This window comes from Heterocephalus glaber, unplaced genomic scaffold (assembly GCF_053883595.1).
Source record: "Heterocephalus glaber isolate CG9 unplaced genomic scaffold, H.glaber_assembly_v1.0 deba00000621, whole genome shotgun sequence".
NCBI classification, from domain to species: domain Eukaryota; kingdom Metazoa; phylum Chordata; class Mammalia; order Rodentia; family Bathyergidae; genus Heterocephalus; species Heterocephalus glaber.
The window spans coordinates 5,943,294-5,968,435 of record NW_028258153.1 but is presented as its reverse complement, the minus strand read 5'-3'; the positions used below and the strand labels follow the sequence as shown (position 1 = coordinate 5,968,435).

Below are 25,142 nucleotides of genomic sequence, written 5' to 3'. Positions count from 1 at the left end.
ACCTCAGAGAGACCTTTGGATCTGGTACGGATCCCATCTAGCCCTTCATCTCAGACAGGAACCTTCTGGCACCTACAGGACTCGGTCCTTTCCCCCAAACCACATTCCCGTACAGACCTATACAGAGCAACGCCCAGGCCTTACAGAGCTGGAGTCCCAGGACCGAACCAGACTCCCTCCGACGTGGGGACATAAAGATTCTGCCAAGAACCCTCAGACCCAATCCTGAACCCCCACTCAGGTCTCCATCCCAGATGAAGGCCCTGAGAATGCCCAGAGAAGTGACACTTCCCCCAGGGTGAGCCCCACCCCACCAAGAGCCAGACTTCTCAGCACTGCTGGCAGCTTGGGAGTGCTGGTGGCCTGCCCCACTTCCCCTCATTTCACTGGGAAATCACCCAGGGCTTCGGAGACTGAAGATGCAAATTTGGTGAATGGTTCCCTCTACCACCCTATCCCATCACCAGCCCCTCCTTTCCAACTCTCCCCCACCAGTCCCCGCCCAACCCCAGGCCTGGAACAGGCTGATGAGCTCCTTCCCTGGGGCTGTTCAGGCTGGTCTCCCAGGAGACAGAGATAACTCCTTGGGAGATCAGCCAGGCCCAGGAGGGAGCCCCACCCGGCCAGACCCATTGTGCCATTCTACCAGAAACAAAGCCCCTCTTCTGGCCCTCGGTAGGGTTGGGGAACTGGCCACTATCCTGGGAGATGGAAGGCAGCTTTCACCTCCACCTCCTCTCCAGGATCCAAGGCCACAGGCTCTTACAGTGAGGCAGGGAGAGGGCACACACTTACATTCATGGTCAAGTGGAGATAGAGTCACCGAGTTACAGGCACATGGATGGAGTCCCACACACTCCATGCACGAACAGCCAACAGACACCCCAGTGTCATACTCATCACAGCAGACGTTTGTTCACACACTTATTTCTCAGATGTTTAATAAGATGTACTATGTGCCAGACACTGTATGGGCTGTTGGGCTCACACTTGAGCATGTACTCTCTGCTTTCATGTGCACACATGCTCGTCCCATGGTCACCTAAAGAGGTCTCATCTTAGCTACCCAGCCACCATCATACAGGCACCAAAGGGCTAAAGGAGCAGGCTTCATGGCCTTGACTGAGTTCAAATCCCAGCTCTGCTGCTTATAAATTGGATGATCTTGCATGGTACTTCTGTTTTCCCCTCTGCAAGGTAGGAATAATTGTATTAAGGACTTGTGAAGATTTAAATGCATGCAAAGCACAAAACTGCCTGGCAGTAGGCACCCAACAAATGCCAACAAGTGTTCACTGTCACTGCTGTATTTGCAGTTGTAACTGCTTTTGTCACGTGGATCTCATTACTATAGCTACCTCTGGGTGAGTTGTGGGGGAGAGCATGGCTCCAGGGTCTGTATCTTCCTTCCTAACCCATCCTGAGGAAGCCAGCAGAGCACTCAGCATGGCCCAGCATTGTGCCTCACCCACCTTGAGTCACTCTGCTCTGACCAAAGTCTGGCAAGGTCAGGGCAGTGTCAATTTCCCTAGTTCTTACTCAGGCCTCTGCTCTCCAGGAAAGAACTCTGGGGAGTGAAGCCAGAGACCTGGCTGCTTCTCCTGCTGCTTTTCTTGGCTCCATACAAGGCCTTTGGCCAGTCACTCCCCCTCTTGGGGCCTCAGTTTTTTTGCCTGTAAACTAAGCTGGCTGCTGATCTGGAGGGGCCTCCAGGCCCTGCCTGCTGTGATCCTGCCGTGCCTGGGGGGAGCCTCCCTCCCCTCCTCATCCAGCCGCTGCTGGCCCCACCCAGCCACCCACCTGGCCCAGCCAGAGTGAGGGGGCGGCTTCCCTGCAGTCTCCATGGGGACTAATCTCCAAGAAGGTCATCAAGGCTCTGGTACAGCCTTGGCTGAATGGGGATTAGCACCTGGGTATGAACCGCCGCCCCCCCCAGCCCCAAACACTGGGCAGCCTCCAAGCCCAGTTGCAAGGCTGGGCCAGAATCAGGGAGTGGGTGGGGGCAGGTCAGCTGCCCCAGATGTTGACCTGTCCAGCTGTGCCCAAGAAGGGAGAGAGATGGAGTCAGACCATTGCCGCTCACAGCCCTTGGTGTCCAGCTATGGAGTAGGCCTTGTCCTTTTTCACCTTCTGACCTTCTAATGGGAGGGCAGTGGGCTCCCAGTGCAGGGGCATCACCGCACACGCCTCCCCCGGCCCTGGCTGTCCCCACTGCAGCTCACCTCTGTATCCTCTGTGAAGGGGCATTTCTGCACCTCAAGGGCTCCCACTTCCTTCGCCAGTGGTGACCCAGCCTCTAACCCTCCTGTTCTCTCACACTGTTCCTGCGTTCGCCTCTCTGTTCCTCTTCTCTGTGTTCTCTGTCCCTGCCCTCACCGGGTGGCGTGTGTGTGTGTGTGTGTGTGTGTGTGTGTTGTTGTCCATCTTCTTGTACTTCTCACGTGGCTCTGGGTTGCACCTGTCTGTCCTTCTGGCTGTGTTCTCAGGCCTCTAGCTCCTCTTCCCCCCTCACCATTTTTCCTGCCTTCTCCTCACTCCCCCCACAGCTGCTGCACTCCAACTGCTCAGTCCCCTTTCCTCTTCCCCACTACCTGTGCCCTCCTCCACCGGGTGCTGACAGGGATGACAGGAAGCAGGCCTGGCTCAGAGCAGGAGGGGGAGGGCTGCCCTGCACGACAGCTGCTGAGCGCCCCCCCTCCCCGCCTCTGCCCAGCACCTGCAGGCCTGCTGGGCGCCTGGAGACTCCACCCAGTCCACCAGAGGAGGAGGGACCCAGGGAGAGGCCATGTCTCCAGTAATGGCCAGGAAATGTGGGTTCAGGGATGGGAAGGGGATGGAGGTCTGGGGAAATCAGGCCCTGGCCAGGGCAGTGGTCTCCACCAACAGGGCAGACCCCAGCCCACTGAGTGGCTTCCTTCTTCTTGTCACTCTCCCTCCAGGGACTGCTCCTATGTGTGTTGGGGGGATCATTCCAAGGGGAGAATTTGTGGTGCAGACCCAGGATTTGAAATCCCAGCCCCTGCCATTATTGGGGGAGGAGAGAGGACACTTTTGAAGGCATAGGAAAGGTGTGGCCAGTTGGGCCAGGCCACTGACAGGTAAATCATTCAGTGCCAGGCAAGGAGGAAGGGCTGGGCCCAAGGATAGAAGACTGTCCAGGGAGGCCAGGATGGGGCTACACACACCCAGTGGGGACCCATTGTCTTTCTTTGCCCCCGGGGCTGCTCCAGTCCACCCTCTCCCCAAATGGCCTGGGATCTGTCAGAGACATCTCCTCCCCCGTTCTGGAACACAGACTCAGCAGATTCTTCAGGGCCTGAGGGCAGTTGGGTGAGGGGGCCCAGCAGAGCAAGTGGTGGTGGAGGGGACAAGCCAGCACCTCCAGGATCATTCCATTTGGGGCAACTTCGACCCTGGGGGTTGCCTCTACCTGGCTGTGCACATGATGCGTCCTTGTCCTAAGAGAGAACCGTGGCTCTTTACTTCTGTCCAAGGGAGATTTTCACCACCCTCCAACCTCCAAGTAACTGGCCCTGTCTCTGGGGTTGGCCGAGCATCGCCATACCTCCTGGGGAGGGAGAGCGCAGGACGCCCGGAGTCACAGGATGAAGACTCAGCTCTGGCTCAGCCTGACCGAAGGCACTGTGTGGAGCCCTGAGTTCTGAGCTCTCCAAGCAGGAGGCCAGGGCCCGGGGCGATCTCCCACAGGCCAGATCACAGCACTCTGGGTAACCAGAAGGGGTCAGCCTGTCCTAAGTTTTCGCTGTAGCTAATGACCCATGGACCCCACCTGTGCTGAGGGTGACTTGGCCTCAGCCTGCCCCAGTGACTGCATAGAGGAGGTGTGGATTGCGGAGTTTGGGACTGATGTGTCTGGGGGCCCCGCGTTTGTCCTTTGCAGTCAGTCTCAGACATGGATGAACTAAAAGAGGGACCAAGGTGGCCGCAAGAAGTGAAATTTCAGGATCTCACCAGCCCCAAAGAGGTCAGGAGTGGGGGCAAGATCAGCTCGACCTGGATTTTCCACACCCCACAGATTTGACTCCGGCCCTTGGAGGACTTCCATCTTCTCACACGAGGGCCCAAAGGTATGGTTAGGAGCTCAGGACAGGATCAGGAGGCAGGGGTGGCCCTTACCCATGTGGGAGACCACAGTGATCCTCTCACTGTCCAAATGGGAAACCCAGAGGTTGGGAAATGACTTGCCCAAGGCCACAGAAGTCGCTGGAACAGAGCCGGACTAGAAGCCAGAATTCCCTCTCCAGAATGACATCCATTCCAGACCCCAGCCCCCTCTGCCACCCTTCACCCGGTGCAGCCTGCTGAGCCCGCATTACCCGGAGTCTAGCCGGGCAGCCCAGAATCTGCGGGCGGGCGGGACAGGCGGCCGGATGGGAGCCAGATCTCCCCCAGGAGCGGTGCACAGGCTCTGCGACCCATATGGTGGGTATGGTGGCGCTGGCGGCAGGCAGGTGTCTGCGTGGTGATCCGGCCGGCCCCGGGGCTGGTGCTGAGAGGCCGCCCCTGCCTCACGCGAGCCGAACGAACAAAACGCTCAGGTCCGGTTTGTGCGAGGGGCTCGTCGCGGGGCTGGAGCGGAGGGCCCGGGGCCTGGCGGTAGCGCTTGCGATCTCCTGGTGCTGGTCTCCTGCCCGCGCAGTACTGGCTTTGCGACCCCCCAGCTGCCGCTCGCCCGCGCACCACTGAGGCTGACACGTCGGCGGCTTAGAGCCGGGGACACCGCAGGTGCGCACCCGGCCCGCCCCACCCCCTCCCGGCCACCTCCGCCCCGCCGGCCCTGCCTGGCTGCGTCCTCAACCCACGCCCCGGAGCTAGTACCGGAGCCCGAGCTTGGGACACTCTTATACGGCCTGTGCAGTCCCCGCCCCTAGACTCTCTCTCTCTCTCTCTCTCTCTCTCTCTCTCCCTCTCTCACTCTCTCTCTCACACACACACACACACACACACACACACACACACACACACACACACTCACACCTGTCCAGGCGCCCGTTTGCTCGGGGCAAATATTGACTCATGGAGGCGGAGCGCCCCCTTCCCTCCCCCGCCCGGACTCAGAGACCGGAGCTCCTCCGAGGCCTTGGCGCAGGGGCGGAGGGGAGGGTGCCAGGGACCCGGGCGCCTCTGGAACAACACCAGATGTCACTTTTCCAACCACCTGCCTCCGGGCGGGAGGAGCCGGGAGGACGGAGGCTGCGGTGGGGGTTAAGGGAACCCAGAGGTGAGTCCTAGGGAAGGTGGACACCTCCTGGTCGGGGACGCAGTCACACTGGGAGTCGCTTAGTCGGGTCTGTGGCTCGCTGTTTAGCGATGACCTCGACCAGCCCCCGCAGCCTAGTTCCGTGCCCTCTCGGCGTGCCTCAGTTTCCCTTCCTTTCCAGCCTCTTAGCAGAGTTCTGGGAACCCAGTAAATGGTGAAACGCTGGCCCTCGGGTGCTGAGCCTTGGAGCAGACACAAGAGGCGACGAGAAGAGGTTCCCGCCCTGCCCCTTGGCCACCCGTTTCTGCTAACCAGGCCTGGCAGTCGGCTCCTGTACACCAAGCTACGTTCAGAGCGCCCTCCACTGTTCAGACAGGGCTCAGCGCTCGCCCACCCGAGGTGTGGAGGGGGAGCGCATCCACCCAGCTCCAGGGCCTGCGGGGCCACCGCGTCCACCCTGGCTGCCCCACTGTCCGTGTGGCTCAGAGCGCGCGCGCGTGAGAATTTTCTCCGAGTGGCGGGAAAGAAAGACCAGGTAGATGTAGAAAAAGGCTAGATGCTTTACTGGCCGGGCGGTGGAGAGGGGTCGGGAGAATCTAGGGCGGCAGTTCAGAGGGGCTGTTCGAGGGCATCAGCAGAGTAAGTAAGACGTGCAGCCACGGGTTCGGCTACCGACGCTGGCTGCATCCGCGGCAACGGATCTGGGGTCAGAGTCCTGTAAGACAGAAAGCCCAGGTGGGGTGAGCGCCAGGCTGTCCGGCCCTGCCCGCCCCTGCGGCCCCTCACGCCTCTCCCGTGAGGCCGCCGGCCCGCACCTGGGCGTGCTGAGAGGTGGCAGGGCAATGATGCGGGGCCGCGAGGTGAGCATCATTTCCCCGCGGCTCGCCTCCACCAGGATGTTCTGGATCATGTTCTCCAGCAGCGCCTCCCTCAGGTTGGCGAAGGCGAGTAGCCTGCAAAGGGCGGGAGTTGCGAGCCTAAGGGAGGCCACAGACCCGCGTGCGGGTTATGGCTGCTCTGCTCTGTGCCCTCAGGGTGCCACCGGTTCGCTGCGGATTCGCGGAACCCCCTGCCCCTCCCCCTGCACTATGGGGCATCCTGCGGCCAGGTCACAGATGCTCCATGAGTGGCTAGGGAGACCATTAAAATCTGAGCGTCACACCCAGGCAATGTGGGTGGCATCTCAGAGTCAGGTTTAGAGAAAGGCAGTGATGAGAGGGTGCAGAAGGGACTTCGTGGGGCCTAAGGATTCCCCAGAAAGGACAGAATGCAGCCTCAAGGGGAGGCAGAGCCAGAAGTGCTACTTCTTTGAAGAGAGGTTGCCGACTGTCACCTGGTTCCTGTAGTGATATACTGGGAAATTTTAACAAACAAGGCTCTTACAGGAGAAAATAAAGCTCATTATTCTGCCCCTCAGGCCATAGGCTACCACACGCTGAACCCACAGTCGGCAAGAGATGCACACAGGCAGGGACCAGCCTCAAATATTATTGAACACTAGGAACCTTCAGCATACAGCCTCCCTGCAGGTCCTCACCCAGTCAGACTGCTCACCTTCCAGTGGCCTCCTTGTCATCTTGTTCTTGCTCCTCCTCCTCCATGACTTTCAGATCCTGCTGCCATTGCCACTGCAGGGACTGCTGGGAACTGGGCTGTAGCTCTGGTGCAGGCTCAGTCCTCCACCAGGGCTTCTTCAGGTCCTTCTCCTCTGTCACCTGCTCCTCCTCCTCTTCAGTCTCTTCTTCCTCATTTACCCCCTCCAGCTCCCCCTCTTCCTTCTCTCCCTTCTCCTCTTTCCCCTTTTCCTTCTTCCCCAATCTTTGTTTATCCTTCTCCTGCTCCTTGCCTTTCCTGTCCTCCAAGGTGCTGGAGGGCCTAGGCAGAGTTGGCACTGAGTACAGACTGTTTTGGGCCATGAACCTGGCTGACTTCTCATTCCAGAACTGGCAGAAGTAAGGCACCTGCTCCACCAGGCTTTGGTCCACAGCCTCGTGGAAGTTCTTATCTTCTAGCAGGCCCCTGGATGGCAGGGAGGAGGAGATAGGCCTCAGTGAGGGGCCTTGCAGGCCCTGGGAAGCCCTGGCTTCAAGGCTTTCCAAGAGAAAATTCTTGCCTACTGTTTTCACAAAGTAGGGAGTAGTCAGTCAGTTGCCCCCTTCTTCCTTTCTCTGGAAAAAAGGCTTCTTTGGGCCCCATGGATTCTTAGAGGTGAACAGGATATAGAGGAGGCAGAGCTAGCAGCTCCAAATGACACAGATAAGGGGCCCAGGGAGAGACAGGAAACTGGGTCCAGTTCTTATCTATTAGCTAGGGACCAGGCAGAACTCAGGTCTGTCAGAACTCAGGTCTCCAAGGATCTCTCCACCAGCCCCATTAGAGCTGTACTATCTGGAGGAACCTGGCCCACCAGTAAAGGGGTCTTGCAAGGAAGTTCTATTTCTCAAGAAAGAATGTGCTTGGAACTTAAGGGGCTTTGGCCCACTGAGCTGGAGAGATAGGAGGGTGAGGATGCAGGTCGGGAAAGTACAGGTACCTGATGATAGTGGTGAGGCAGTCAATCAGGAGTTGCTTCTTCTGCTTAGAAACGGGGCTCTCATTGTTAGGGGAGTCTTCCTCCGAAGCCTCTGACTCTTCTCTGTGGGTCTTCCTCTTTGGAAGATCCCTGGGGTAGGTCAGGATACTCTGAGTGGCTGCAACAGTGCTACTGCATTCAGGGAGCCAAGCCCAGGCCTCAAGTCAGTGCAGAACCTAGGGAGGGGGGCAAGGTGGGCATCCCCAGGGGGCACTGGCTGCTTTGTCTCCAGCCTCACAAGGGCCTCAGCAATAATGTGGGCTTCTTGGGCCAAGCAGTGCTCAATGAGTTCCTCTGCCCCTGTCCTTGCTCCAGTGCTCAACAAAGGTTGGTTCTGGGCAGTCCCTACTCTGGAATGAGGGGACTGAGACTAGAGGATGGAGACCCCAACTCCCCAAGACTTTACCAGTGCAAGAAGTGGCAGGGAAACTCTGAGAAAAAGTTAGCCAGGAAGTAGTCGGTGGCATGGGCTCTGGCAGTGAGGTCCAGGCTGAGCATGTCTGGCATGGGCGGCTGAGGGCATGGCCAGGATGTCTCTTCCTTTGTGAGCCGCAGATTCCAACTGGCTGGCCGGCTGAAAGACTGCTGGTTCATGATGGGAGGCAAGGTCTTTGGGAAAGGGGACAAGCATGGATGATGGGGCCTGGGTACCACACTTCCATCACTGATGGGTTTTTTAGCCTAGCCCCCACCCAGGCCTTCTGGGGCACATGGGGTATGGTTCTATCCATGGGCACCTTCACTTTTCCCTTCTAGGACGCAGGACCAGGGGTCAGAGGTATCCCTGGGAACAAGCACCCAAGTTAACCCAAGAAGATGGCCCTGGGGCTCACAAGCTCACCTTGTACCTCCTTACAGGGTCACAGACTGTACAGTATGCTCTGCTCTGTGGAAGCAGAGAGATCCTTGCTGAAAATGCAGGAGGCCTGGCCCACATCCACACTTCCAGCCCTTCCCCCTGGCACACAGAGGGCCTGAAACCAGGTCTAGTTCCAAGCTCTCTTGCCTGCCCCTCAGTCACACCCTATTCCAGAACCTTCCCTGGGGAAGCACTTCCTGTAGAGAGAGATGCAGTGTTACTACCCAAGTGAAGGAAACAGAAGAAAATGCCACCAGATGTAGCCAGGCTGGGGCTACACGAGACAAGGAAGCAGTGAACACAAATCCCTCCCTGTCCTGCCTCATTCTCCCAGGAAGGGATTTGTATTCACACCAGCCAGAGCTCAGAGGGAGCAGAGCCTTGCTGGAAGCTCAGTGTGGTGGACATAGAGGTGACTGAAGAGCAAGAACCCCAGTATGGGAAGGCTGTGACATGGAGGAGGCACCAAGGTGAGAATTTTGTGTTTAGTATTGGAAACCCCATAGCCCATGTTTAGGGGACTCTCACAGATGGGCTTTGTTGTAGCCCACCTCATGACAGTGCTACAGAGCAGATTATTTCACTTGCATTAAAACTGTTTTAAATCTTTTATTTTGTTTACAAAAGGGAACAAATGCTACAAAGAATCTTTCACTGCTCGGTCACTCAGCTTTAACAATTAGGAATTTATGGCCGATTTGTCCCACCTGTCCTCCACCTCTGGATTATCTTGAAGATTCCTATTACCCTCATTGCACAGAGCTAAAACTGGGCAAAGTCAGGAATCAAAGCCAGGTGTGAACTGCTTCCAGAGCATACACCTGAGGCAACTGTGCCCCAGTGTCTGCCATCAGAATGTGAGCTCTGGGTGGCTTCCTGTGTCCCCTGTGCCCAGCACATAGTGGGCACTCATGAAATCCTGGCTGCATGAAGCAGGGAATGGTAGGCAGACTTTTCCACCCCAAGTCACTTCAAGTGGCTGTGAAGGTGCTATGTTAGCCCAGTGAATGGGATCTAAGCTCTTAGGGGAGTTTTGCGTGAAGGGCCACCTCAGCCACTGCCTCTGTCCCCCAGGTGTGTGAGGCCCACTGAGCTTTCCTTACCTCCACTTTCCTGTCTGTAATGGTGAACTCCACCTCCTGTCGTTCCTTCTCATCCTTCCACTCCTGCAGCTCCTTGTGGTATCGTCTCATGAGTTCCTGCCGGTACACCTGGGCCCAGTGCAAGACAAGAGCAGGTCCAGGTCTGGAGGGTCTCAGCCAGGGCTTGACCCAGGCCTGTGCTGGGGGTGCCCACCCTCTCAATGGGCAGCTCCTGCCTCCCTGGGTCTGTGATCTCAGAGCTTCCTCCACCCCAGGGCTGGGAGCTGTACTTCCCCTCCTTTCCTCTCTGTGGCTGGTTCCTACCTTGCATACCAGGTCCACACTGTAGAAGCTGGCATGCACTGAGGCCTTCAGAGTCACCACGAAGGGGACTGTCTCTTCAGGGGCCACCTCCCCTGTCATGGGACTCACAGATACCTGTCAGTTTGAGAAAGGAGTTTTTGAGTTTTGCAGGGATGGGACAGGATGGCATGGAATAAGATGGAGTGAGATGGGCCAGGGTGGGTTGAGTCTGGGTCCCTGCTGGAGGTTCTGATTTTGTGGGCAGTAGGACTCGCACCTCCCCAAAGTGTAGAGGCCTTGGCTGCCAGGCAAAGATGACCGTCTCATTCTTGGAGATGTTGTTGAGGAAGAGGAGGCGTCTACACTTGCTCTGCACAGGGATGTTTCCCAGGGAGATATGTGACTGGGATAGAAAGACATTCTGCCAGAGACAACAAGACAGCACTTTGGGAGCAGAAGAAGTAATAGCCACACATCCACTACCAGTTACTGAGCACTTTCAACAGTCCAGGTACTGTTAGGAGCTTCCTGTGCATCTTATCCTTGCAGTGGCCTCATGACATAGGTACCACTATTGTTCCCTTTGACAGATGTGCTAGGAGGTTCAGAGAGTATAAATGAGTTTTCCAAATGCCTCTCACATGCAGAGGTGGGATAAACCCAGACAGCTCACTCAAAAGTTCATTATGTAAGTGAGTTTGGAAGGATTGAATCAAAATTAGCTTAGAGGAGATAGAACTAAAGCCAACATAATTTGAGTCTTTGAATGCATAGTTGTAAATAAATGGATGACCAGTTGGCATCTTCACTGAGCACAGAATAGGAGCTGTTAGGCGAGTATGGAAAGACCATGCAGAAGGGCCACTGAGTGCTTCCAGTACAGGGACTTTGTCTGGCTCTTCTCCAGTCCCTAGGGCTTTCACAGCACTCATACTGGAGTAAGCAGGGTCTGAATGGAAGGGTAGGCATGCAGACAGTGATTGGATGGATGGGTCCATATCTGGCTGGCTGTTCGGATGGATACACAAATCAGTAAGTGGCAGTTGGGAAGATGGGTAGACAGATGAATGCAAGGATGGTAGGTGGATGAATGGGTGGATGAACGAATGGATTAGATGCCCCAAACTGAGAAGTATATGAACTAAAGGTGGTATTATTGACCTTTGTTATCTTTCAGCAAAATATATCTAGGTATGAAGATAATAAATAAAATAGTAGGATTTCTTTCCAAACTTCGAACACCCCCTATTACTATGCCCAGAGAAGAGACCTTGCAGCCAGAGCAACATCAGCAGGAACACGTGTGGGCACTAGGTGGCAGGATAAGCCTCTCATGGAGCTGGTGCTCCCTTCTAAATCTAGACGAAGGCTGGTTCCAGGTCTCACCCCTACATCCCTCCCTCCTCAACACCTCTCTCATTTCCTCCCCAGCTTTCCCATCCCTCTGTACTGGCTACCCAGGGTTCCAAGGCCTTGTTCAAAGCCTCAGACCTTTCCAGTTCCTTTTCCCCTGACCTGTTCAGGAATCATCAGCCTAGAGCACTTGAAGATGTTGTCCCATGAGGAGATGTTGTGGAACAGGGCTGTGTCCCCCATGACATGGGGGTCATATCCCACTCCCCGGAAGTGGATGAGGGCTGAGTTCCATCCCACGATGTGTATGGGCACGTCCACCTGGGAAGTCAGGACAGAGAGTAGGGACTAGCTAGAGCAAGGCCTGCTGAGGAAGCCATGGCTCCAGCCCTCACCCTATGTATCCAGGCTGTTGCTCACTGTGTAGGTCTTGGCCTCGATGGGTGAAAAGATCCATAAGACCTGAGCAGTGGTGCCTGGCTGGATCTCCCCTTTGGGGTTAAGGCAGCAGAAGATGGGGTGATCAAAATTTTTTTCTTGAATGTGTGACAGGATGCTGGTCTGGACCTCATATGTCACAGGCACTGAGCCACCATTATACAGCTCATAAATCTGCAGGAGAGGGAGCAGAACAAAGAGATCTCCACACCAGCCCAGGACTGCAGACCAGAGAGCCCAAGACTATGTCCATTACAGGAGGGCAGGTTGAGCTGCATGATATCACCCTGAGAGTCCCTGAGCTCCTCTAAAGACCTTAGGCTTGATCATCTAAGAAGGATGCAGCTGTATATTCAGCTGTGACATTTTAGGTTAATCTGTAATCTTATCTGGAAAGGTGTAGCTTACCTTATTTGCCTTCAACTTACCTTTGGGAAGTTACAAGGGGATCCTACTGTGAGTGTCCCTAGTGTTAGGATTTAGATTTAAGGCAAAGCCCATGTAGGAACTATCCAGTCCTTTCATCATGTTATGGGCTCTCATTCTAGTCCCCCATGGGGACTTTCTATGTCTGCCATTAGAAGAAGTTCTGTTCAACCCAAGTAATGGGACTGAAGGAAGGTCTGAGGTCCTCAAGAGTGACTCCAAAGAAGGTCATGGGAGAGCCCAGTGGTCTTCTGGCCCAATCCTTCTTTTTAGAGATGAGAAAAACTGAAGCCAGGGAGAGTAAAGAGTTCACCTGGATTGGTCCTGGACCCCGCACTCACTCCCGGATGGGCTGTCTCTCCAGCCTGGCCCATCCCATTGGCCTCCAGGCCTGCTGTTATGGGCTGAATGTTTGCCTCCCCTCTCAAAAAAAATTCATATGTTAAAACCTAATCCCCAACATGACAATATTACTAGGTGGGGTCTTTAGGAGGTGATTAGGTCATGAGGGTGGAACTCTCATGAGAGAGATTAGTGCCCTTGTAAAAGGCCCCAAGGAGCCTGTTTGTTTCTCCCACCACGTGAGGACACAGTAAGAAAGTGCCGTCTACAAGCCAGGAGGACAAGCCCTGAAGACACCACACCTGCCTAGGCCTCCGCTTAGACCTCCCAGCCTTTAGAACTGTAAGAAATAAATTTCTGTTCTTTATGAGCCTCTCAGTCTATGGTAACTTGTTATAGCAGCCAGAATGAATGAAGACAACTGGATCTAACCTCTACTGCTAACATCTCTTGGTTGTCTCACAGGCATCTCAAACTTAGCCAAAACCAAAATCCTCACTTGGAACCTAATCTCCCCCTGGCCCCAGTTTATCTCCTTTCCACGAATGGTACCACCTGTCCCCTGCAGCTCAACCCAGCTGTTTCTGTCCCAGCCTTGAGTGAGGCTGCTGGGAAGCTGGCAGGGAGGCAGATGGTGTATAGATCCGAACAGAGCTCAGGGCTGGGAGACTCCCTGTCAGGATCAGGAGCCCATTCCTTGGCCTCTGGGCTGACCAGCTAGAGAACCCTGCCCAGAAACACAGGGGCTTCTACATGGGTAGAGATTTCCCAGCTATGAACTGTTTCTGAGAATATTATTTTCCCTTCTTGGAGAGTTCCAATACACATTTTTCAGAACAAAGGTACCAGATGTCCTCCAACCAATAAAGAAAGAAAAGTCCACAATTCCCAAGGATGCACATCCGGGTCTATCACGTATCCTTGGAGCCATGACTTCCAAGCTGTGGCTTGGACTTATTACTGAGCATCCTGCATCAGTTTAGTAAGTCACACCCAGCAAAATGGAACAGAGTGAAGTAAAAAAAAAAAAAATCAGCATTCTTTGCATGTGATAGCCTTGGTAAATATTTGTGATAGCTCTGTTTTGGTTGCAGATGTGTGTAAATAGTGCCATATAAGCATATATATAAATATAAAATGTATTAGTATGGTTCATGGTCAAAGAAGTTTGAAGAGCCATGTGCCAGAGGAGAAAAATCACCCATTTTTGCATGAAAACTGCGGCTGGCCAAAGAGAACTGAAGCTTCCTGCCTTGGGTCTCCCTAGTTACCCAGTGTGGGGATTCAACCCACCAACCCTACCTCTGAAGTGCTTCTGGAGAGCAGTGTCTTTGTCACCCTGCTAAGGGGTGACAGGGATATGCAGAGATGAGCATTTAGCCCTCGAGGCAATCAGACCACTGACCTGCCGTGGGGGTAGCGTGTCACCGATGGGGACAGGGATGAACTGGTGAGTGGTGGAGGTGAAATGCACGTACTTCTGCTCCGGCTTCACTGTCACACCTATGAAATTTAGCTGGAAATAAAAAGCCCATGGATAGCATCCTTCGGTGAGGGGAAGTGGCATATGCAGCAGAGAGATCTGGACCCCAGCTCCCCAGGGGAGCACTGTTTGTGCTCCTCTTGGTTGTCCAGCGAGCCCATCCTCCAGCCTGAGATGGAGGGCAGGACCAGAGTGCTAGGGCCTCACCAGGATCTCCCGGCCATGGGACACCTTGAAGAGCACGGGGAGGCGATCGGTGCCGATGAATAGGTGGCTAGAATGGAGGAGACACATCCAGAAGTGAGTTTTGAGCCCTTGTGAGAGTGAGAGAACAAACAGACATGGCATGCCTGGGGCTTTGAGCCACCTAGCCCCTGGGAGCAGTTGGCCCCTGAGCTGGGACAGCGAAAGAAGGACATTAGGCCTCCCCTGCATGTGGGAAGGAGGTTCTCCCAGGGGGTGGCCATTTGAAGTTCTCTGGAGTTCTTCAGTGAAAGACCAGGGAAAGGGGCCTCTGAGACCAGAAGTGCAGGGTAGGGGCTGGAGAAGCACCTGTATTTGAATTCCACAATTTGCTCCTGCCCTGGGCTCAGGCTCCCAGCCTTGGGGCTGATGGAGAAGATGTGATTGTCCTCGGTGCGCATTTGGTGGAGCTCAGTGCAGTCAAACTCTACTTGCTCTGCCCACGGCTCCAACCCGATCCGCTGGTCACTGGGAAAGAGGAAGGCCCTGCAGAGAGAGGGGTGTGAAGCAAGGGGCAGCAGTGACATGCAAAGAACGGGCCAGTCTGGACAGAGGGTCAGGGGAGCACTGCGCTCTGAGCTCTGTGAGACAGAGAGAGACCTCCGTCACACCTCCTGCACTCCATCCCCCATCTGGCAGGCTGTCCCATGCCTGGCTGAGCGGATGTGGCTGGTGGGGATTCTCATTTCCTAATGGCCCCCAAACCTGGGAACAGAAGCAGGGCCACAGTGGCTAAAGGAGAAGTGAAGATTGGGGCCCCTGTTGCGGGTGCCAGGAGTTGAGTGGGTTGCTTGTATAGATGGCCCATTTAGAGCAGGATGCTAACCCTTCTTTGATTTAGTTCTTTTTTTTTTTTTTTGGTAGCGGGGATCGAACTCGGGTCCTTGCGCTTGCGCAGCAGGTGCCGGAACCATGGAGCTAAATCCCTGGCCCTGATTTAGTTCTTAGGAAAGGGCCAGTTGAGGCTCCTGGGAATGCTCGCAGTCCCCCCAGAGGACCCTGAGAGGGAAAGAGTTGAGGCTACCTTGGGTACAGCCAGCTTGGGTAGTAGCACTTTTTTTGTGTGGTATTAGAGATTGAATTCAGGATCTGCACATTAAGCTACATCCCCGGCCCTTCTTTATTTTTTAAATTTGTATTTATTTATTTTGGTACCGGGGATCAAACTCGGGTCCTTGCACTTGTGCAGCAGGAGGCAAAACCCCTGAGCTAAATCCCAGGCCCAGCCCTTCTTTATTTTGAGACAGAGTCTCACTAACTTGACCATGCTGGGCTTGAGTTTGTGATCCTCCTGCGTCAGCCACCTAGAATGCTGGGCATGCACCACCATGTCCAGCTGGCACTACTGTAACAAGCCAGGGTGTTATAGAGTCAATGGCCTTCGAGTGCTCATCCAAAGGAAAGTAGATAATGCTGCCAAAACTAGTAACAGAGGGTCCCGAGGTCATAGTCCAAGAAAAGAATCCTTCGCTCTCAGAGAGATGCCTCGGAACTGGCTCTAGCAGCAAACTAGGCCAACAATGTAAACAGAGAACAATCTTCTAAAAAAGGAAAAGAGATTCAGCCCAGGAGGAAGAGGAAGAGGAGAAAAGGGTGGGTGGGCTGAAAGCAGCAAACACATCTGAAAAACTTCAACAGGAGGCAGGGAAATGCAAACTGAAATCCGGGAGGAATCAGTCTCAAAATTTTTTCACATTGGAAATGTTGAAGATAAGTTATAGCCAATGCTATTAAGTTTTAAAAGAACAGAAACCCTGAAATATACAAACATAGGCAAGAGAGAGGGAAATACTTCAACATTTTGGAAGGAATTTTAGAAGCATCTATTAGAAGAAAAATATGTATGCCCTTTGACCTTGAAATCCCATTCTGGGGAATTAACCTACAGAAATAAAAGCAGGCGGGTGTGCGCACGCAGGCACGCGCGCACGCACACACACACACACACACAGGGTTTATTACAAGTTTTTTTCCAGTGGCAAAAACATGCAACTGGGAACAACTCAATCTTCCAATGAAAGAGTGACTTAACAGCTTAAACGCTCATCTATAGTGTGGAGTATTATGTTAAGAAGAATGAGCTAGATCTATGTGCATTGATCTATATTGACCTGGAGGGGAAAATGTGTCCACGTGTCTGTATGTTGTGCAAATTCTGAGAGTTGCTACCCCCCTTCAAGCCCTCACCACCTGGCAGTGGAATTCCGGAGGGAGAGGGGTTTCTTACTTTTCTTTCATCACCCCTGTATCGTTTGACTTGCTATGGGTGAATAAATTACTTTTGTCATTTCATTTGGGGGCTAATAATCTGCCGAAAAATGGGAGATTTTGCTGTTTGGGGATCTTCTGGATAGTATCTGCACCTCCCTTGTGCCTGTTAAATAATTCCCCCCTTCCCCTGCAAGTCCACTAGTGTGGGGACACTCTGTCCCAATTTGTGGCCGGCTTCGATGTGGCCCTCCTGTCCCCTGCTTAGAGCTGCTAACCCATCCTGCCCGGGGAGCAGGGACAGGTCATGGGCATGGTCCATGATTTGCCCCACTGAAGCTTACAGCCTTTCATCCCTCGGGAGGACATCCAGACCCCCGAAGGAAGACTCCAGGCCCTACCTTGTCCTGACCGCTGGCTCCCTCCAGCCTCACCCAAGACCATTCCTTCCTCTCTCCCCCAGCCTCCACCTCAGATCTCAGGCCTCACAGGGAAGGCTTTGCAGCCTCTTTGCTTTTTGCCCTTGGTCTCTAGGTCTAGCTTGGCTGTAGCTTTTGCTACCGTATTTCCCCCAAAATAAGACCTAGTCGGAAAAGAAGCCCTAGTATGATTTTTTCAGGATGCTCATAATATAAGCCCTACCCCCAAAATAAACCCCAGTTGAGATCATGAGCTAAATGAATGGAGTAAATCCACACCACTGAATTATAAAATTCACATATTGAATTATAAAATAATAAATAATAAAATATAAATACATATTGTTGCCATTACTACTTAAAATAAATATAAATTATAATTAAGTATTTGTAAATACCTTAGCAGGCACCTTTGGATGAGAGGTAAATTCCTATGCAAACAGTGATCAATTGGAGTACAGATAGAACACATGAATAACATGCACACTTCACAATGAATGGATGTTGTTGTGTCTAATGTGAGTCTTCATAGTTCAGTATAGTATGTCATGAATTGTAATGGACACAATGTACTCATGTGAAACAAAGAAACATTTTCTGAATTTCGGTGCCTGCAATTTCTCATCACTTTTGTGTAGAGACAGTCATTCTCAACCATCATCATTTTTGTGGTCAGTCTTGTCTCATAAGTCTTCAATTAGCACTTGATTCAGTGGAAACTTAGTGAAGCCAGCCTCCAAGAGGTCATGACTTGGTGAAGAATTCATGGGATAAAGTCACTGATGGCTGTGTTGCCAGTGCACTACAATCAGGCTACACGGACAAGAAATGCTCGCTTAAGGAGAGCTCTATTGCTGGACATGAGAGACTGGGGCCAATGATTCCTCAGGAAATGGAGTTATAAGAAATTCAGGCTGGAATTTGGGGTTTAGAGAGTTATGGCAATGTTCCAGAAGATTATGACATGACTGGATTTGAATAAATATAGATTTTTATACACGAGTAAATAAATAAATGTAGATTGTTATACATGAAAAAATAAGACATCCCCTGAAAACAAGCCCTGTTGCTTCTTTTAGAGCAAAAACAAAATTTTTTTTTTGAGACAGGGTCTCACTATGCAGTTCAGGCTGGCCTTGAACTCACTATGTAGCATAGGTTGGCCCCAAACTCACAGTGATTACAGGTATGTGCCACCAGGCCCGGCTGGAGCAAAAATTAATATAAGACCTGGCTTTATTTTCCAGAAAATGGGTAGAAGGACTTTTCCTACCTTCCTTTATGTAGGAAGCCTTTCTGGTGCCCTGGCCCCAACCAAAAAGGTACAGTGACGCTCAGAGGGCTGAACAGGCTCCTTCACAGCACACAGTACCCTGCAGTAGGAGGCTGCTCAGCCCCAGGCCATTGGTCCCGAGGCTGTCCACATGTGTATTCTGAGGATCAGCCTGAAGCCTGCACCCATAGAGGTTTAGCAAGTGGAATAAATGGAAAGTGCACGAGTGAGCAGATGACATGGACCAGCACATCTGACATCTGTAGGAAACCTCTCCTTAATGCAAGATTCAAGACATGCCAGGGCCAAGTGGAGCAGAGGCACTGCAGGAGGAGCTGTATGGCTCCCAGATTTCTGGGGGCTCCCTTCCCACTTGTGGTTCCTCCCTCTGTCCTCCCTGACGCCTCTGCCCAGACAAGCCCCCCACCCCACCCCCCCACCCCGACCCTGTATGACCGGTCCTGGCAGGAATAAAGCCTGTCTGTTCTGTTTGAGCTCAGCAGAGACAGGCAAGAATTTGTAGAAATAGCCTTCTAAGAAGTTGAAAGGAAACCCAACAACACAGAAAGCACTGGAGAGCCAGCCCCCTCGGAACCCTGAAAGAAGCATGGCCTGCCTTCCTGTACCTCAAATGATCCCCTGCTGTTGGGCATGCTGCCTGGGCTTCCTCCCACCTCGGTTTCCAGCAGCCTGGACCCTCTCCACAGAGAGTGTGAGCTGGGCTGCTTCTACCCAGGCACACAGTGTCCATGGCCCCGCAAACGCCCTGCACCACTCCAAGAGCCAGGCCAACACCCTCGGCCGGGTCGGGCTTGGCTTCTAGCCTGCCTCAGAGCCTGGTGAATGGCAGATCTGGAGTTCAAGGCAGCCAGGCCTCAAAGCTACCACCGTGGCTCTGGGCCAGAAGTCCTCGGGTAGTCACAGCCCTGCCCTTCTCAGATAGACCCGCCTCATGAGCCAGTTTCCCCATCTCACTCCCCGTGGAGGGTGGGAAGGGGGCAGTCAGGGCACACCTGACACTGCAGCCTCTACCCTCCCTTGACCCCTTCCCCTCAGGACTTCCTCTGCTTCAGCTGGCAGATTTCCTGCCACAGATGCCCTGGCTACATGTTCCCACTCTCTCCCACCCTCCCATCACGCCCAGGCTGAGGACCCTCCTTGTGCGCCTCTCGCTAGCCAAGCAAAATTGGAAGTCACCTAAAGGATGTTTACTAGGAAATCCAGGCGCGTGGCAGAGGCAGGGAGGAGGCAGAAGAACAAGCCCTGGCATGGGAACAGGATGTGGACTGGGCACCAGTTCTGGGCCCTGACGGGACAAAGGTGGGGAACAGGGAGGCGGAGCACCAGGTCTGGCCCCCTGCGACTGAAGTAGAATCTGCCAGGCCGCCAGCACCTAGATATCCTGGTATTCATAAGCCCCTCAGAGCCGTCTTACTAACAGTGTAGGCAGGGAGCTGGAGTTGGATGCAAAAGGGTTTGAACCTGGCTCTGCCTACTAATAGCTGAGTGGCCTTGGCCGAATCCTGAGCCTTCTGAGCTTCAGCGCTCTCCCTGCTGGCAACAGCTGCAGATGAAAGCTGGTAAAGCACAATGCCTGGTTCGCAGCAGAGGCTGAATAACTGCTTCTCACTCATCCAGTCATTAAAGACAGCTACACCAGTCTTGATCAGAGCAAGTCCATGCTGTCCTGAGTCTGCTGACACATGGGTCAGCTAGCAACAGGTCCTAAGTGCTTCTGGGTGACTCCAGGACCAGCTGGGCTCTCATACTCCATCAGTGGGGGACCCACTCCTGGCAGACACCAGTCAGCCAGGTCTCCCATTGACAAGAGGAAGTGGCTCTTCTACCCTCCCAGCCTCCTTGACCAACCCCAACCCCCCCAGCAGCCCCTCCAGGCCAGCATACCAGTCCAAGGGCACCACTCCACTGTTCTTCATGGCCAGGAGCACCACAGAGGGCTGGACCTTGAGTGGTGCCGCCCCAAAATTGAAGTCAAGTTTCAGAGGGGTAAAGACTGGGGGGATCTGGCTCACACTGTGTAAAGCAGAGAAAAGCCCTGGGCTCAGCTGGTGATGGGGACAGGGTGGGGCTCTCCAGAGGGTGGCTGGCTTGGGCACTCCTCAACCCCCTCAAAGGTGAGGATCAGAGAATCTGGGGCTCAGAGGCAGGGATGGGCCAACTCTTCAGACCTCCAGCCAATCTTTGTCTCTCCTGTGTCCTCCAGGGAGGGGTCCCCTCCCCCAGAGATGGGAAGCAGCTTCTTGGACAGGCCTGGTGCTGGGGCATGGGAAGGCAACTCCATGAACATCCCCAGAAGGCCCAGCGCTCACCTGTGCCGGGTGGGCACCTTGTAGGTGAGCTCACAGGGGGTGGGGTCACAGGCCAAGTAACTATTGAGGGTATCCAGGGAGAAGAGGCGCCACAGGTGCTTGCGGGTGAGGCCCTCAGCCCCGCCCATGGGGCAGGCATCCAGGATGGAGAGTAAGGGGTACACGGCCACCAGGAAGACATGACACAGCTCCTGCTTCTCACCAACCTTGTTATCTGGGGGCACATGTGTGGGAGAGAGGAGAGGCTTGCCACTCTCTATGAGCAATGCCTTAGGCTCCGGGACATTTCCAAGAGCAGCCAAACCTTGCCTGATATTTTTATGTCTCAGACACTGTCCTAAGTATTTGACACACATCTTTGCATTTAATGTGCACTGTTGTTTTCAAAGTAACTTTCAATAACAGCTTTACTGAGGCATAATTTATCTACTGTAAAATCTACCCTTTTAACACATATAATTCAGTGATTTTTGTACATTCACAGAGTTGTGCAACCACCACCACTATCTAATTTTAGAAAGTTTCCATCACCTGCAGAAAACAGCAGCACTAATTAGCCATCACTCCCCACTTACCCCTCTCCCCCTCCTGGCAACCAGTCATCTACTTTCTGCCTGTCTGTTTTTGTCTATTCTAGATGTTTCATATAAATGGAACCATTCAATGTGTGGGTTTTGTGACTGGCTCCTTTTACTTAGCATCATGTTTTCAAACTTCCTCTATGTAGTAGCACATGTCACTATTTCATTCCTTTTTTTAGGCCTGTGTGCCCTTGCTATCCCCATTTTATGAGGAAACTGAGGCACAGGAAGGTGAGCAGCTTGCTAAAACTACCCAGCTACTAAGTGTTGGATCAAATCCCATTGAGTCCCCATTCTTCTGGTGCCTACTCGCCTTCTTGCTTGCCACAGGGCAGGTTAATAACAACTCCATTTGATGAAAGAGAAAGCTGAGGCCTAGCAAGGCCAGGGATCTAAGATCCCACCAGAAATCAGCACATTCCCTAAACTTTGGTGTTGAGTTTTCTGCAGCTCAGGTACACAAACGAATGGACACTCAGACAGATGCGGCATCCACAGCAGACACCCAAAGGCACAGCCTGGCACACCTCTGCTCACTCGGTGGCGATTCTGACCTCAGCATGCCCCAGCCCTGCCTCACACCACTCTTCCCCTTCCCTTCTGTCTTCCCTGGCCCTGACTCGCCATGCTGGGTGCCCACGTACCTCTGTGGGACAGGAGAGAGTAGCTGATGGTCCAGGAGTACTGGGACCTGTGCTTGGGGCAGGCGGTCAGGCTGATGGTATCCCGGGAGTGAGGCGGCATGCTCCCCTCGGAATGGTCCAGCTGCAGAGCTGCTCAGGGGTGATACAGGTAGGGTCAGCAGGCAGAGGCAGCCTGGCCTCTTCTGCTCCTTCTCTCATACTCTCCCTGGGCCAGCAGATCACTGGCCCTGAGTCAGGAAATAGAGCAGAACCCTCCTCCCAGGCTGGGACAGAGGGGACCACACTTTTTTTATGTCATTGGCACGTGCTAAGCACTTTTCCCCACCTAGCAGCCCTGTGAGGTAGATGGGTGTCATTTCACAACTGAGGAAGCTGAGGCTCAGAGAGTCCTAGTCATGTGCCCAAGGCACACAGCTACAAAGTGGAAGCATTAGGATTTAAGCTCTGCTCAATCTGACCCAGCCATGGTGTACTAACCTGTCTTAAGCAGTACTCCCTAGATCTCCCCCATATTTACATATCTCCCCTGACCCCAGTCCAGCCCAGGTCCAGTACCGGGGGGATCATGGTCAAGGCCCTCGGGGCTGCGCTGCTCCAGGTACAGGTGGTAGTAGAGGGTGCAGTTGCCATCGTTCAGGAGCACCAGATTCCTGGACTGCTTGCTGTCCACCAGTAGGTTCCCAAAGTCCAGCTCCTTTGCCTCTGCCTGAAGCCACAACCAGAAGCTGTTGGGGGCTCCCCAGCCCTGCTGCCTGGCCCCATTCTCAGAGCATCCCCCAAGCAAGGGCAGGTCCAGAGGTGCAGGCAGAGGAGACAGAGGGCTTCTTCCCTTGCCCTCTTGGAGTTGGGCACCCAGGGCCTTTCCTCCCCAACCCCACCTCCCACCACCAGGGCCCCCCACTCACAGAGAGGCTGCTGGTGACACCCAAGCCCACCAGCCGGATCATGTAGTGCGTAGTGGCAGGGGACTTGGCATCTGGGGGCAGGCCAGCTTCCCAGACCCACATCCCCACTCGGAACAGGTATTTGGTCTCCTCCAAAGGGCTGAAGATCCATGTCAGTGTCTGGGGTCACAGAGATGGTTGCTGGATGGGGCCTCCGGAATGCCCTTGCCCTGGGGCTCCTGGCCTTTGAAGGTCCCATTGCAGGGTGTCAAGCTTTAGTAACACTTCCTGAGCATCTACCCTGCCCCAGGCACTTTACACACATCATACAGCATGTCATCTCCCTAAGCCCCTCGATCCTGATCCTCAAGACAGGTCAGTGGTATTATTTTCAAGGCTTGTTTTGTGTTGAGAAACTGGAGAAGTCCAGTAACTGGGCCAGGGTCAGACAGCTGGTAAGGGCAGGAGCAGGGGTGGGAACGCTCAAGGCCAACTCCTGAGTCAGTGGGATCCCTTCTGTCACTACTCACTGTCCTTGGGCTCTGAGGGACACCGTGTGTTGCTGGCTCTTGCTCTAAGTCAATTAGCCTGTGAGGCCCTAGACTAGGGACAAGATCTGCTAGTCTGGGTTCCAGACTGTGTCCACCTTTGTGCTTCAGCTGGAACCTCTGGGAGTCCCCTTCCTCACCCTTTACTGAGAGCCACCAAGTTGACCCTAAGCCCAGCTGCTCCAAGCCACCCTACCAGCAATCTACAGCTTTAGGTACCATGGGTAATGGAGTGTGGACTTGCACTGAGCCCTGATGTTGGAAATGGTGATTCCACTCCCAGCTCTGCACTTCTTAACCTTGATCTTATTAAAGGACTTTTCCTCCAAGTCTCAGTTCATTGTGGAATGGGGTGAGGGAGGTGGTGACAACAACACCTACTCACAGTTAGGGGAGGTGACTATGGATTGAAGGGTTAGGTGCACAGCACAGCCAGTGAGAGGCACGAGTGAGAGACATGGAGGTGAAGGGAGGAGCCCTCCCTCTCCCACCCTCAGCAACGGGCCAGGGCACTCACAAGGCTCTCGTTGGGTTGGATCACCCCTTTAGAGGGCTGGACAGCCAAAGTCTTTCGGTGTTGCTGGGAGACCCTCCACTCAAACTCCAGGGGCAGACGTGAAGGGTTGCGGAAGGTGAAGGGGCTGGTGGAGGAGCAGCCCACCCATGTGGGCTTGAAGAAGACACATTTACAGGTGTCCAGCTTCAGCTGCAGTGGCTCCTCTCGGCTCTGCATGATCACCTCCTGGGCCAAAGAAAGGAGGGCAGTACCTGAACTCACCTTGTGATCCGGCTTCCCTCCACATCCAGGAGGCCATAAGTGGACAGCTTTTCCCTTTGGAAAGGGCAGCAAAGGTCATCTACCAACCTGGGTATGGCAGACTCTGTCACAAGCAGACAGGAAAGAACTCAGGGACTGAGAGGGGATGGACAGACCATTTCGTGGGGTGAGACATGGGTCCACCATCCAGACCCTACCCCTGGGCTGGCTCCAAACACCTCTCTCCCCGCTGCAGGAGTGAGTCTGGGACCTCTGCATCTTGGTGTTGCTCCTAGACTCCATGAGAGGGACGAGCAAGCCCTGAGGGGTGGCAGAGTTGCTCACGGATGAGCCAAGGTCTCTCTCTCTCTCTCTCCCTGGGATGTGACTTCGTGGAAGAGGAACCTGGCCAACCCCAGGTCAGGAATTTCTAGATTATGAATGACTCCTACCCCCGCCTCCTACCTTGAGGTACTGGGACCCAAAATTGAACTCCAGGTAGAAAATGTGCTGCTTCCAGGAGGTACCCTTGGGGTAGGTGCTGATGAGGAAGATCTGGTGGGTGCCAGGGGCTACAAGGCCTGAGGTGGGCCGCAGGGTGATGTCTGAGCTGCTGTTGAGGGTCAGGCTGAAGGTCAGCAGCATGGAGCCTTTGTTGACCAGGAGCAGGGTGCGGTAGGAAGGCTTGCCGGAGGACACTGCGGGAAATAGCTAGGGGTCGGAGAGAAGAGGAAGAAAAGAGGATCCCTGCTCAGATCCTCATCCTCCAGATACATACTCAGGGTGTATGTGGGTTTGGGTGGGGCTGTCTTCCAGGAGATCCAAGATCCCTGCTTACAGCATGGCCGACACTCTGGGAGCAGGGAGTTGAAAGAGGCCATAGCCTGGCTCAGAGAATGCATGTCCTCCGGAGACCTCCAAACATGGAAATGGGGTGGCCCTGTGTACTGGAGCAACATAGGCCTCCAAGGTCTGTTCTTATGGTTATGCAAGGCTCACAGACCCCAACCCAAGTTCCCACCCATCTAGGGCAACAAATGCATGTGTGTGAGTGGGTGTGGGAGCAACAGGGATGGAATCTGCTGGACTTTGGGAGCGGCTTCAGACTGTGGGAGAGGGGAGGAGCCAAGGAGAGGACAAGGGAGTCAGTGCTGAGAATCCTGTAGGGGGAGGGCT

General features: G+C 53.9%; 1 protein-coding gene across 1 annotated transcript in view; it reads right to left on the bottom strand.

Annotated features, from left to right (window-relative positions):
* Nucleotides 1–5,763: 5,763 nt before the first annotated feature.
* The window catches only part of Cfap65 (cilia and flagella associated protein 65), a 38,202-nt gene continuing 18,823 nt past the window's right edge, over nucleotides 5,764–25,142 (bottom strand). Inside the window, 22 exon segments of the mRNA XM_021244231.2 lie at nucleotides 5,764–5,860; nucleotides 5,862–5,936; nucleotides 6,037–6,174; nucleotides 6,776–7,240; nucleotides 7,755–7,883; nucleotides 8,200–8,402; nucleotides 8,635–8,679; nucleotides 9,756–9,863; nucleotides 10,059–10,172; nucleotides 10,315–10,458; nucleotides 11,553–11,711; nucleotides 11,811–12,002; nucleotides 14,002–14,112; nucleotides 14,287–14,353; nucleotides 14,632–14,808; nucleotides 20,128–20,256; nucleotides 20,553–20,766; nucleotides 21,778–21,906; nucleotides 22,333–22,483; nucleotides 22,683–22,841; nucleotides 23,727–23,951; nucleotides 24,432–24,677. Coding sequence (XP_021099890.2) covers nucleotides 5,818–5,860; nucleotides 5,862–5,936; nucleotides 6,037–6,174; nucleotides 6,776–7,240; nucleotides 7,755–7,883; nucleotides 8,200–8,402; nucleotides 8,635–8,679; nucleotides 9,756–9,863; nucleotides 10,059–10,172; nucleotides 10,315–10,458; nucleotides 11,553–11,711; nucleotides 11,811–12,002; nucleotides 14,002–14,112; nucleotides 14,287–14,353; nucleotides 14,632–14,808; nucleotides 20,128–20,256; nucleotides 20,553–20,766; nucleotides 21,778–21,906; nucleotides 22,333–22,483; nucleotides 22,683–22,841; nucleotides 23,727–23,951; nucleotides 24,432–24,677 — 3,423 coding nt within the window. The 3' untranslated portion in view covers nucleotides 5,764–5,817.